Here is a 13581-nt window from a genome sequence, read left to right on the forward strand (position 1 = left end):
CTTATGCCTGTTGTTAGTCTCCTACCCTCTCAAGCAGGCACAGAACACATTCCTGGAGGATGACTTATTCTATAGACTAAGTGGAAATAAGCCCCAGCTGCAAAGCTTGGATCCAGAGACCAACTTTTCCAGAAGGCTGAGAAAGACTGGGCTCAGCCTACTGATGATAAAGCCAGCTGAAAAGTCTGGATCCAATGTTAGATGTGAACCAGCCCACTGAGCGAGGCCCATTAGTTCATTTCAAACCTTGGACTTCAGCCTGCCTCTAATACCTGGTGAAACGCAGAACATCAACACACCTCCTCGCAGGATTCAGCCAGAGTGTAAGTGGCCTTTGGGATCTCTAGTGCTGAGGCTCAGAAATGCTCTTTCCTGGCAGTTTCAGAGCAGGCCTGGAAGGAAAATAAGACCATGAGGAAGCCATTAGAAAGTCCTGCTGTGGTCAGACACTTCATTGGAGCATTTACCTTCTTTCCACTGCAGTGTGGCATGAAGACACATGGGGGCTTATCTTATCATTAAGTCCTCAGGGATCTCATCCCATCTGGAGCCGCAGCTTGCTGGCAGCACTGCCCGGAGGCCGCCCTGGCAGGACAGTGCTGAGAAATGTGAGCAAGTCCTTGCGTTTCATTGCAGGAAGTGAGAGATACCCGGAATCAGGAAACAGCCAGCCGATGGCGGGGCTCAGGAAGTCGTCAAACAATAGGAACAACAAGGAGAATGAGTTCAGAGAAGCGGGTAGTATGGCTGAGGGACAGGCTTTTCCATCAAAGGACCCTGCAGTGAGAAAGGTAAGTGACAAGCTTGGAGCCAGACTCCAAGTGGGACCTGTGGGAGAAGCAGGGAGTTCTGCTCAGGCAGATCAGAGCGGGGTGCCGGGGGAACAAGCCCGCCCTGGCTGCTGCTGAACGGGGCTGGGGCAGTGAGGGCCAGGGTGCTCTGTCTCTCCGCTCCCAGCCTTAAATGAAGACAATGGCTACATCTTTATGCCAAGAAGGGCACAAACAGAGCACTGGTGCAGGGCAGAGGAGCACTGCAGACAGCAGCATAGGCTTTAGCCCTCACTAACTCCAGATAACTCAAGGTGTGAACTCTGTCATAAGTATCTTCACTACTGCTGTTAGCGAGATTAAACCAAGCACACATTCATTACCACATACAAAAATTTTAGTGGGCCAACCCTTAGCTGGCAACACGTATTACCAGACTGGCAGCGTATCAGTGTAATTAGCTCCAGTCCCCAAAGCGTGTTTCAGGGAAACTGTGTTGCTGAAGTCCAAGGGAGCCGGGACGAATGCTTTTCCTCTCCCTTTCTTTCCCACTATTTGTGGCTGCCTCAGCACTTTCAGGTTCCGGTGGGGATCAGAAGTGCTGAAGTGCCAGGGCAGAGGCTCTAATCAGAATATTCCCAGCCCGACAGGAAAGAGGAAGGAGTAGGTCTCTCACGGGAAAGACCTTCTCATGAAATTTCCACCCCAAAGTTGTAAATAGGTTGCAAACACTTCAATGAACTTCAGAAACCAAGTCAAGGCTGAATCCTGAAAGGTGCTCTGTGCTCTGGCTTGTGTCCAGCCAACTTCTGGAGTATGAGCATTATTTTAAGCACATGGAAGCCCTGGTGACTTCACAGGACTGCAGAGTCAAGATCCACACGCTTTACACTGAATTCTTGAGCTCTTTTGTTACACCACACCTTAGTATTGTCACTTAGTATTGCATTTTGTACCCTGAGCATGAAATGCCCCATTTACTTCTACAATGCAGGTACTGTAAGGGAATCCTGGTACACTAGTCCCCAGGCTACTAGGTGCTATACACGTGAACTGGCAGTCTAAATACAGAAGAGAGGCAAGAGGTGGAGGAGGAAAGAAGGGATTATCACACAGGTGAGGGACTGAATCGTAAAGAGATAAAGGACTTGACGGCGGCTATGGGTGGACTCCAGGGCAGAGCTGAGAACAGAACCCAGTCTGTTCCCAGCACTGTGAGATCGTCTCGCTGTCTTGTTATTTATTAATGTATTTGCCTTTTTTTATAGGGTCTGGATGTCAGCAAGAACATCTCGGTATGTACTGCCTTTGCAGAATGTATTTTAACCTGCATTATCACGGACCAATGCTGTAAAGCACAGCATTATACATGAACAAAAGAGGCTCACTGACCCCCAAAGTTTACTATCAAAGTAACAGACAGACATGTGTTGTGACTTACTGCATGCGGTCCGATGTCCTCCCACCCCCACTGCAGACAACAGCTAGCTAGCCTTCAGGAGCAGGCAACCGCTCAGGCTATTGTGATATTAGCAGTGCTTGTTTTTCTGGGACAACACCAGCACAATGAGGGACTAACTGCTGAGGCCTCCAAAACCCTTCCACAGCATACATTAATCCTAGTAGTAAACACTACTGATATTTCCATGAGTAAACAGTCTCACTTACGGGCAATTAACTCAATAGCACAGGAACCAGTGTTGCAGTTTTCAGCTGAGCCCATGACCTCATCTGAAGTTTTGAACTGAAAACTTAGCAGAGCCCCAAGAAGAATTACTGCAATAGGCTCTTCCCCGGGCTGGTGCGTGCGGCTGGGCAGCCGCCAGGTTGTGCTCCCAAGGTGGCCACAACTCATGGAGTAATGGCTCTGCTGGTGGCACAGTGGGAAGGCACCTCGGGACAGGGCAGAACAATGCCCTGAACGTGACAATGGTTTGAGAACTATTTCCCCATTAAGCTAGTCCTGGGGCATGATTTTTTTTGTTCTGTTCCCAAGGTTTTCCAGCCATTACTTTAGGAAATTTAAAACAATGTAGGAAAAAAACATGAAATTTTTTGATGGGTGGCTCCTTTTCAGTTCATGAGTGCAGATGAGCTCAGCCCGGAGAGAACAAATATTAGGAAGGGCCTCATGCGACTCCCTGACCTCCTGATAATCTCTATTAGCATTTCAAATGTAAGTGCCCAATAGCTGTGGCTTGCAGACGTGACACGGAAACAAAGGCTTGATCTCTTCTAATTCATGGTCCACTAAAGTCACCAACTTGAAAAAGGCTGATACCAATGCACCTGGCCTAATAGAAAGGAGAAGGGAATCAAGCTGCTTTTTTGGGTTGTTTTTGTTGTAAAGGCCCCCCTGGGTGCATGTGAGTAGGTAGGAAACCAAACCGATCTTTTCCTTTAGTACAGTATAACAATAAGGTAGAACGTGCCTGTAGGCACCTACTCAGCACTCACCAGTGAAGTGCCCTCACTCTCTGAAACCTTAAGTCAGAAAGAGCAGCAGGGTCCTGGACACGGAAATGTTACCAAACAAAACACAAAAAGCATGGTATTACTAACAGTTGATCCATGCTGTCTCATTGTGTCCTATACAGGTACAGGCTGGCCACTGGGCATCATTGCAGGGTGTTAAAAATTCTTTTGTGAGACCTGACTCTTATCTGTCCAAAATAAAGAAGCTCCCCTCTTCCTACCACCCTGGAGTACCCCAAAGCATCATTTGTTGGCCAGATGAGGTTCTGCCAGCAACTAGCCTCCTTCAAGTTGTGGCTTCTTTTTGCTCCCTAGGGTGAGAGCCATGCTTGGGGGAGAATGAGAGATCTTATGAGGAAGACACGGCTGAGAAACCAGAACAAGCTGGGGCTGTCCTCCGCTGCTCTGAAGAGGTCCTGCCCACAGTTGTACAGGTAAGGCAGAGCTGTGGGAGATTTTCACTCAGTGTTCGGAGGAGTGGTGAGAGATTTACCTCTGGTTGTTGCTGGCCGGGGAAGACCGCTCCTTACCTTCTCTCCATTGCGTATGGTGGTCCTGGCCAGCACAGCCATTTACTTCCTTAGTGTCCAAGTGCTCTAAGATCCCAACTGGATAATGTTACCTATATGAAAATAATGGAAACATTAGGGTCCCTAAAAGAAGGTGCTTAGACCCCCAACAGGACAAGGGGATGTTGACAATTAGCCAGAGACATTCTGTAGCCTAATTATTTGTCTTTCTGCTCCCTCCTAAGCATTACAGTTGAGGTTAATGCTCACTATCCACCTTCACACCTTTCATCCAGTGGAACAGTAACGCATATTGCATCTGATGTATGATAGGATGGGACAGTCAGGATCAGCTGGAAGGTTTCCCATCAGAGGAAGGGGAGATGAAGTTTGCTGAGCATGTGCTCATGGGTGGGACTTGCTTGTTGCTGTAGATGGACATCTGGGTCAAGCATGAGGTCTCATTTCTAGTAAGAGCTCCGTGCTGGTCCCTTGGGCAAGTTTGTCTACCAGATTAGTTACAGCCTGGCCTCTGAGCTATGCGGTGTGGTGCATCTCTATCTGAGGCGATGACAGTGCTGCCAGCTACCCCTCGCACAGATATTCCCTGTGCGCTTGCCAAGTCCTCCCAGCTGGTCTGGTGAATTTGGGGTGTTTGTGTATATAATCAGGTAACAGGAAGAGCCTGGGTATCTTACTCACCAAAGCAGGAGCATTACATGGAGCTGTGCACCTCCCTGTGTTTTTTCAGCTGAGGTCTCAGTAACCTTGAGCGGAACAGCTCAAATGTGCTGAAGCCCTCCTCAGGTTTTAGAGGGGGTGATGGTGGGGAAACAGCGGTTGTTTAAGCACTCAGGAATGTCCCATTGTTCCCCTTAGACAGCCTGTACCTACCTTACAAAACGCATAAGGGAACTGGGAATCTTGTAATTACAGATGGAAAAAAAACCCTCTGTAGTTCATGGAGTGATTTTTCCAGCTGGGAAAAGCTTGGTTGGGGCCCAAGCACACGTAACAGGCGAGCTTCCTCCTATTGTTTGGGAAACTGAAAGAAACACAAAGCAGAAAGAGATCAAACAGTTCCATCTAAAATAGATGGTGAACCAGCTGGGGAAAAAATACACACTCTTGTGAACCTTCCCTTTAAACCTGAGTAGAACCAGGACTTTATTTAGGCTTCAGAGGAGTCCTGTCTCTGTATCCTCCCTCATGGCCCTTTCTCTGCAGCACTGAGGACACTGCCCGTGCTCCCTGCGTGAGAATTGCAGGCTAGGTCCTCAGCTGGCTAAATGGATGTGCTTCCAACAAAGGGCCAGCCCAATAGCTCCTAATAGAAATAGCTTTTGCTACTTTCACAGGTATACTGGACAACTATTACTGTCATGGAAATGCTGTGCAACAAGATGCCAAATGGACGACTTTTTTACCTGTCTGTAACTGGGCAGCCCCAGAGATCTTGTATGCTGATTTTTCCAGGCTGCTTTCTGTAGCTCATGACTGGCCTTCTCTTTTCTTTCACTAACTTTCTTCTCCCATATATCTACATAAAACCCTTGCCTCTATTCATGCCCCTTATCTCCCTCCATTTCTTCTTCTCCTGCTTCTTAGCACTTATTCCCCAGCCCTATCTGTATTTGCTCTTGCTCTTTTTACCCCACACCCTGCAATAGCAATGCACTGACACTGGGCTTTTCACTGGTGCCAGGAAAAGCTGGGCACCTTGCTCCAATGGCATTTTGGATACGTAGTTGCCCTCAGGCTCCTTGGAAATAAAGAGTTAGGCTTAGCGGATCAATGACAGCCCTGCAAATGCTGCTGGACAGAAAGCCAGGCCCTTCCTACAGCAGTACCAGAACGGTAAAGCAAAAAAGTCTTGCTTGTCTACAGCTCTTGGCAAAGCAAATGTCGAAGCCCTGATACTCTCAGCATTTAAAGCCACTGTCTTTGTTATAATTTATGAAACATGTTTGTCCTGGCTCCTGGTCCTGTTTGTACATGCAAGCATGTGGAATTGGCTGGCTTTTGCTTACCCGGGCTTCCTTGGGCACAGACATCTCCCAAGGTCTTGAACTGGAACAGGTTGGAGCCTGGTACTCTGTATTAACATACAGCTCTGAAGGAAGCAGAGATTTGTTGCTTTTGACACCCAGTCCCACTCGAGTCATTTGGGCAATTAGAGAAAGTCTCTTTGTTTTTGTTTTTGTAACTGGGTCAAAGCAAATCCCCTTTCATGCTCCCACTCTGCGTGTGATGAATGATCTGCTCCAGGGCAGTTGTTTTGTTTCTCTTTTCTGTCTTTTTTTTCCTAACATCCACAAAAGAATTCTCATAGTAGAGAGAGAACTTGGTTCTTCCAGCAGAAGAGAGGGGGGCCTGCCAAGGTAAACATACTGGCACAAGACGCGGTGGTTTGTCATACATTGTTCTAAACAGGCTCAGGTTTTCATTTCATTTTCTTTTTCCTGCTAGTACGTTTACCCCCGCAAAGCAACATCTATTTTGTGCAAAGGGCCAGAACAGGCTGATGAATGACTTGATCACAGTGTTATGAACTTAAGTAGCACATGGACCTGGATCTGACCCACAGCAGGAAAAGCAGATTTCTTCCCCAAATCATTGCAAAATGATCCCTCCACAAAGAGCAAGGAACTTACTTGCAGCTCAAATGACCCCCAAGACAAGAACTTTTTGCTTTTCCACTGTGACTAGTTTTAGTGACAGAAAACTGTTCTCAAGTGATAGTGGAGCATCATACGGTTAAATACTTGCCCTTGTTAAACAATTACAGTAAGGAGAGAATCCAGCCTGGCCTGTGAAAGCTGGGCTGCAAATTCTGCAGGAGCCTACCTTGATCAGTTTATTGCCTGTATGTTCCCGCCCCATCCGACACTATAAAATGTGTGAAGTTGTGTCTGGCTAGAATGGTGTTACAAACAATCCCCAAAAATCCAGGGTCAAGGAGGAGCACATTAGCACCTTCTATCATTTTTCCTTACTTTTCCTACTTGAGGACAAAGAGACAAGACGTACAGTCTCCTGCTACTTGCCATGACTGCTGCTGGGAAGCAGGCTGGCCCAGCACTTGTTCCAGCCCTGGCAGAGATACAGAGGCAGCCATCTCAGTGAAAGCAGTTGTGCTCAGGAGCTTTTCTGATGGCATCCCCAACCCCTTTCCAGGGCAGGGTCTAATTTGGGAAGCTTTGGGCAATCCCAGCTTGGCATTCCTGTGCAGACACATCCACCTGTGTATCTATGGGAGCTGCAGCTTTAATGCAGCTGCGTGGGAATGAGCTAACCTCAAATTACGATACCTTTCATGGCAAGGATGCTAGTTTCAGTTTGACAGCCACCAAAAGCTTGCTGCTGTACGCTGACTACTTTGTGGTTAGAGTGAGGTAGGTTAGGAAGGACAGTGCAGTTCTAACGTTACAAAAACTCATCTTCATTTTTGTATAGGAAAGGCTGAAAAGGGCCCTAGAGCCTCAGACCCAGGTCTGAACGCTGCTCTTCACATGGGAAATTACTACCAAGGGAGATCTCTGCGCTCAGGGTTGAGAAGCAGCCAAAGAATTAAAAAATAACATCAAGGCAGAAGTTTGACCATTCCATTGTAAAAGAATTAAGAGCTGAACACAATAAAAATCGAACACCATTTAGATTAAAAAGAAAACAAATTAGTAGCTGGCAAAATAAAGAGTCTGCATCACATCAGTCAGGACTTTGAGTTGAAAAATTTTTCAAATCAAAGATTTGAAGTAAATAGCTATTATTATTATTTGAAATAAATAGCTATTAACTATTTATTTGCTGTAAATAGCTTTGAAATAGTGCATTAAAAAAACCCTACAGCTTTTCTTTCTTAACCAGCAGCTATTTTTAAAAAGTGTTCCAAAAGGTTTGTCCTTCGTAAGTCTTGGAGGCCTAAGCTAACTAAGGCATTACAACCAAACAGGATGCATTACATTTATTTCAATCGTATGTAATAAACAACAAACAAAAAATCAAGCTGGAGACAGTCCACAGCAGCTAGCTTAGTGTTGTTCTTGAAGAAGGTCTAATTTCCTACTTGCTCCTTCAGGCCAGAATTTTTAACTTCCCAATTTTTAACTTAACACTCACCCACCAGTCTCTCCCCTTCGCTTCCAGCTAGGCAGAAAATACTGGTTGCTCTCAACAGAATGATGTTTGTGTCCACCCATTATATTGTGACTCCATGCCAAGTGCTGCATTTTGTAGCTCTCTTTTTTGGATGCTGCCACAAATATTTGGACAGCATCTGTTTTGAAATTTCAGACTGGAGAGGGGGAAGCTGCTTTGGGTGCAGCTTGGATGTTGGGTACATATGCACAGCGTATTAATGCTAAAAACACAACCATGCGTTCTGACTGCTGTCAACTTTAATTGTATTTTTCCATTTGTTAAGGCCAGATATTATGTCTTCAGAGCTGAGGAAAACTGAGAGGAACTCCATGATCGTTCTGGGGCAAAATACAAAGAATGAAAACATATGGCCTTTCTGATAAACCAAGTCAAATGGAACAAGGTAAAATAAGTAAAGCAGCATGTGTTTCTTTGTGGGTTGGGGGGGTTTTTTGCCTCTTCTCAGCACAGAAATGAGACAGTCTTGTTCCTTTATCCAGACACGCTCCAACATGCAAAGCCAGGACCAGGTCTGATTTTTGAAGTTCAAATTATATGGATTTATGCCAGCTGAGGACTGGCCCATGTACCTTCATTTTAATAGTCCCCCGCTTTTTTTTTTATAACCCCACAATTTAAAGGCAGCTGTAGTCAGATAGGCTACATCATGCAGCCTTTTTACAAAAAGTACAGCAGCAAATTCATTTATCTGCAGTCAGTCAAAAGACTCCCAAATAATAGGCCAACCAGATGTCTTGGGAAGGAGACAATCTGCCCATAATCAAGACTAAAAGAGAACCAGGCTCAGCCTCATTTTCCACCTTCCCAACTCAGCGCACGGGTTAAACGCAGAGAAACCCTTTCTAATCTCTCACATTCACTGCATGTTTCTGTTTCAGAAGGGCAAAGTGGGAACACCAATGGACACAAAACCAAGAACCCCGGGGTTACTTGGTGCAACCTGCATCCTACAGTTGTCAACAGAGCAACTCCGACACGAGCGTTGGAAGGGAAAGAGGGACGGGGGAGGTTGAGAAGGGTCTGTGGACAGATGCGTGCTCAGCTACGTACGGCTTCGCTCCTGAATTACAAAAGTCAAGCCACAGATGAAAATTGCTGTTAGCATCTTGGCAACATAATCAACAGAAACTTTTAAGTAAGATTTGGAAATTCTTCCTCCTCTCTGGCTTAGGAACAGAATTACCTGAAACATTGAGGCTTTTAAATTATCATTGCTTTCTGGGGACCTTCTCCAGCTGAAATGAACTTAAGGTTTATGGGACGCAGCAGCATCTAGAAGAGTGCCAGGGACTCCTTGCCTGGCGCAGAAGTGGCTGTTGGAAGGACAGCCTCCTCCCTCTGCGGGGGCTGAGTTGCAGTCTCTGCTTGTCCCCAACACAGCTCCTCCTTTCAGAGCAGCATCTGGCCAGCTGTGCCATTTTACTGGAACCCAACAGGAAAACCAAGTCAGTAAAGCCAAGCCTTCCTACAAGGCCATTCCTGAATCCACCACTAGCTTCTAATCTTGTGGGCCTGCTCCTTCTGCAGAGGCCCCTCAACTCCAGTGCTACCCTACGCAGAAGTTGGCGTCGTGCAAGCTCACTGCAGAGACCAGAGCGAGGGGCACTGCGGGAATCAGCCTTTCGAGAGACTGGAGGGTGCACCCAAGGCAACACCTCAGCTTCACCAGGCAGCCCAGCTTTTGTGCTATCAATCTTTTGGGGGGGAACCAGGCTTGAATTCCTACTTTTAAGTTACAAGTTAAGTCCTCTGGCTGTGCAGGTGGGTGGTCATGCTGCTGTATGGCTCAGCCTGTGCCCTCTCTGCTGGGAAGAAGCAAGAGGGAGAGCAGAGCTGCAAGGAAGAGTTATTCAAATACATACATCCCTTATAAGCTGCTGCTCTTTTGGGCCACGTTAACAACTGTGTAACACTATGGCCATGTTTGGTGGCTGGCTTATTGCCACATGTCCACTGATTCCAGACTCAAGGGACAGGCAGCACATGCTTCTGAAGGTCTCACGGTTGCAATGGTCTCTGCACACCAGCTCTTATTGGTACTAGCACAGTAATTAATGCACATGGAGCAAAGATTCAAATAAACCAACTTTGCCTCTTGTTAAAAGATTATTCTACCCCCTAAATTACAATATAATTGCAAGTCAAACAATTGCTGTTTAAAAAACCCTCCCCAACCCAAACTTGCCTGGGAACCAAGATTTGAGAAGCTGGCAGGAATGGATCAACTTCAGCAGGTTTAGCCTTTCAGTAACAGATGCTTCCCCCTTGCTCAGCCAGATCAGCTGGAGCCCTTGGAGTCCTCGGAGTCCTCAAAACCAGAGCAGGAGCCTTTCTGAGATTCAGAGCACCCCAGCCACACTCTCCCAGGGCAGCTGTAGTTTGCAGGAGCCCAGGCCTGGTTCTCCAAGTACTCAGAAGGGTTGTTACTGTTGTTACTTAGCACCTGAAAAAAAAAACCCAAACCCAATCAAAAAAAAAAAAGTCCGTGCTGACTCAAAGTTAGCACCCCAAAGTAGGTGCTGTGTTTAATGTTTCAGTTGTAGCTGCTGCTGCAGGAGTTGGTTATTTACTGTGTATCTTGCTAGCTTCATCCAAAGCTAGAAAGACTTATAACTTGATTATTCTGTGAATAGTCTGTATCTCTCCATAAATACAGGGGACTAAAATCCTGCATTAACTTACACCCTCCATTATCCCTCCAGCTTTACAGAGACTGTAAGGAATGTGAATCAGTGCAACTGAATTTAAAGTGTTTTAAGACGTAGCATTATGAACTGGTATTCCCCACCATCACCACCTCCATTCACATTGTAGGTTTGTTTTTTTGTTTGTTTTTTTTTGTTTTTAAACTAAAATGAACTAGCACTCTTTTTTATTACAGCATTATATGAAATATATTCATGTATTTTCAGAAGTAAAATATATTTATAACATGTAACATACTGTATAGTTCTCCACTCGGGGATGCATTGTAATACAAGCATAAGAAATTTAATAAAGGCATCACTATTATGATAATGGTTTTCAGATATTTTATTAATGAACACCTGGGTTGTAGTATAGCAACTTACACACCTTTAAGGTTTAAGGTGAGCATAGCTGGTCAAGAAAGGAATTGTTACCGCCAACCTTTTAAAGAACTTCTTTAGCTCTGGCAAAGAAGTTAGTTTGTTCTTTTGAGGCTTGTGCTGTTCTCGAAGATCCAGAGAGCGAGGAGAGCCTTTGGAAAGTTCAGATACGGCCGAGTGTGGATGTTCATTTTGAGCAGCCCTGTATTAGGGGCTGTGGCAGGGCTCTGCTTCCAAAGCTGCAGAGTGGGCAGACGGGGCAGGCAGCACACACCAGTTCCAGAGGAAAGGGTGAGGGCACTGGGGACAAAGTGTGCTGATGCTCAGCATCGGGGTTTCTTTCTGAAAATCTGGGTTCATTAGCAGCACCGCACAACAGCCTCAACTGACAGGTGCTGGCTGGCCTCAGGGCTGCTTTTCCTCAGCTTCTCCTTCATTCACAGCCCACTCTGTGGCATCGTCCTGGACAGAGCAGCTTTCCTTCACCTGCAGGAGTCTAAGCCAATGTCTACAGCAACCCACAGCACCCTTAGTTCAGCTGCATAACCAGGCAGTACACAGTGAAACTAAAGAGGGTGCTGACAAAAGAAGTCACATGCAGTTACTCAAAAGAAAGGAGAAAAGTCAGTGAGACCCAACTAAAGAAAGTAGAGGCCTAGAAAGAAAAAAAAAAAGCCAGAAATCCACCTGTGAAGGTAGAAGGAAAAGAATACACTTTTGCAGGAGGGAAAATTGCAGAACAAAGCAGCAATGAACACCACTAACACCCCCGTGGAGAAGAACACGCTAGGAAGAGGGGGACAATGCACCAGAGGACGCAGCCTCCACATTGCCTAGCTTCCACCCTGTGCCAGTGCTTCACACGGACAACTCGCATCCCACTGCTGCTCGTGCCCTTCCCCTCCTCCTGCTAGGGACCAAATAGCAAGCCTTAAGCACAGAAGACTTCCCCCAGAGTGGATAAGGGAATTAAGTTCACTTCTCTGCTCACCCACCTCCGCTTATCACTACATGTGCCCTACGCTAAGCAGCAGGTCCATCACAGCAAGATCCAGCTCTGCACCAGAGGGGACGGTCCCTGCAGGGGAATCTACCTGATCCCAGAGACCACACGCCCAGAGCTCTCTGCCACTTCGGGGCAGTTCAGCACCCCACGGAGGGCAGCAGGGAGCAGCAGGGCAGGGACTCTCCTCTGCTACCCCTTCAGCCTCCACACAGGCATCAACTCTCTAAGCAAGTATTTTTGACTGCCTTACTGAGGCTTGGGAAGACTCCGGCAGCAGCCAGGGAGGTGTTTAGATCTTGGCTAGCACACACAGTTAGGGGCAGTGCCAGAGCACCCTGCCTGGTGTATTGAAGAGGTGTGGTCTATATTACTCCTTTAATTGCCCAGTTAATTAACATTACAGACAGCCGCTAAAGACTTGTCATAAGGCACATTATGAGCATAAGGCACATCATGCTTTCCCAGACAGAGCTCCACCTGTACCAAGGCCATTTAGTTGCCAGAGGCACTCCCTAAAGGAGGAGGCTCTTTGACCTATCTCCAAGCTGATGATTTCTCCAGCCTTTCTCACCCCCCCACCATACGACTTGGAGGAGTCTTATCTTCTCCTGATTAGATTTTAAAAGCAAGCAAGACTAAGAGCACTGGTTATCCTGGAAGTAGTAGGGAAGAGCAGTTCTGCTAGAAAAATAAAAACACTGTAAGATGATTCCTGAAATTTTTTGTTGGAGTAAGAAAGGAATTAAAAAGCAGTTCCCACCACCTGTTAACACCTTCCAATCACACAGTATTGGCAGAAGCCAATTAAATAGAACAATATCTGCTACCTCAAGCAAGATACTGTTCAGTTCTTTGCTTCCATGTATGTAAGAGCTGCTCTTCCCCTTTAAAGGCCCCTAAGCAGTATGATTAAGACTACTCCCCTGTCTTAACAGGGGGAATTTCTAATCAAGCCGGGGGAGGGGGGGAGAAAAAAAATATTTTTCCTTCCCCTCAAGTGTACTTGCTCAAGGACTACGCCATCAGCTATAAGTGTGAGTGCAACCACCAGAGCTCCCCCAGCCTGGGTAGGAAGGGGGGTGGTGGAGCCCCTTTCCCCCTCCACCATAAGAAGAGGTTTGCTGCACTGTTTTTGCCCAGGACCTCAGGAAGCCAAGAATGATCCTGCTCAGCTGCTGTGATTGACCACACCACACTGAACTGTTCCCGATGCTCAGGAACAGCAAGTTGTATTTCTCATGTCAAAAAAGTACATCCATGGCACTGTTATGCCAACAGTGGTGTCAAATTAGCTTTAATCTGAGAAGACGACTTTGAAGACTCCTAACTGTCTGCTCTCACATGAAGGTTTAAGATTAATCTTTAAAACAAGTTTGATTTTTTTTTCCTTAAGTTCAAACCGCGTAGGCTCTTTGATTTTTTCAGTTGGAATGAAGTTTCTCTGTTCTCATCCTCCAGAAAAAAAAATCCCACCTGCCCTTTTTTGATTCCAGAGCAAGAGAGGCAGGTTCACATACAGCATCATTAGGAAGGCCCATTTGTCTGGTGCTTTGCCATCCCTGCCTCCGAGTCCTGCCACATGAGCACAGCCC

General features: G+C 46.4%; 1 protein-coding gene across 1 annotated transcript in view; it reads left to right on the plus strand.

The window, feature by feature from the left end:
* Nucleotides 1-10927, plus strand: part of LOC142084203 (uncharacterized) — a 32969-nt gene extending 22042 nt beyond the window's left edge. Inside the window, exons 5-9 of the mRNA XM_075154492.1 lie at nucleotides 637-791; nucleotides 2039-2065; nucleotides 3561-3679; nucleotides 8178-8297; nucleotides 8794-10927. Coding sequence (XP_075010593.1) covers nucleotides 637-791; nucleotides 2039-2065; nucleotides 3561-3679; nucleotides 8178-8274 — 398 coding nt within the window. The 3' untranslated portion in view covers nucleotides 8275-8297; nucleotides 8794-10927. The remainder of the gene's footprint in view (nucleotides 1-636; nucleotides 792-2038; nucleotides 2066-3560; nucleotides 3680-8177; nucleotides 8298-8793) is intronic.
* Nucleotides 10928-13581: the final 2654 nt, after the last annotated feature.

Source organism: Calonectris borealis, chromosome 7 (assembly GCF_964195595.1).
Source record: "Calonectris borealis chromosome 7, bCalBor7.hap1.2, whole genome shotgun sequence".
NCBI lineage: Eukaryota > Metazoa > Chordata > Aves > Procellariiformes > Procellariidae > Calonectris > Calonectris borealis.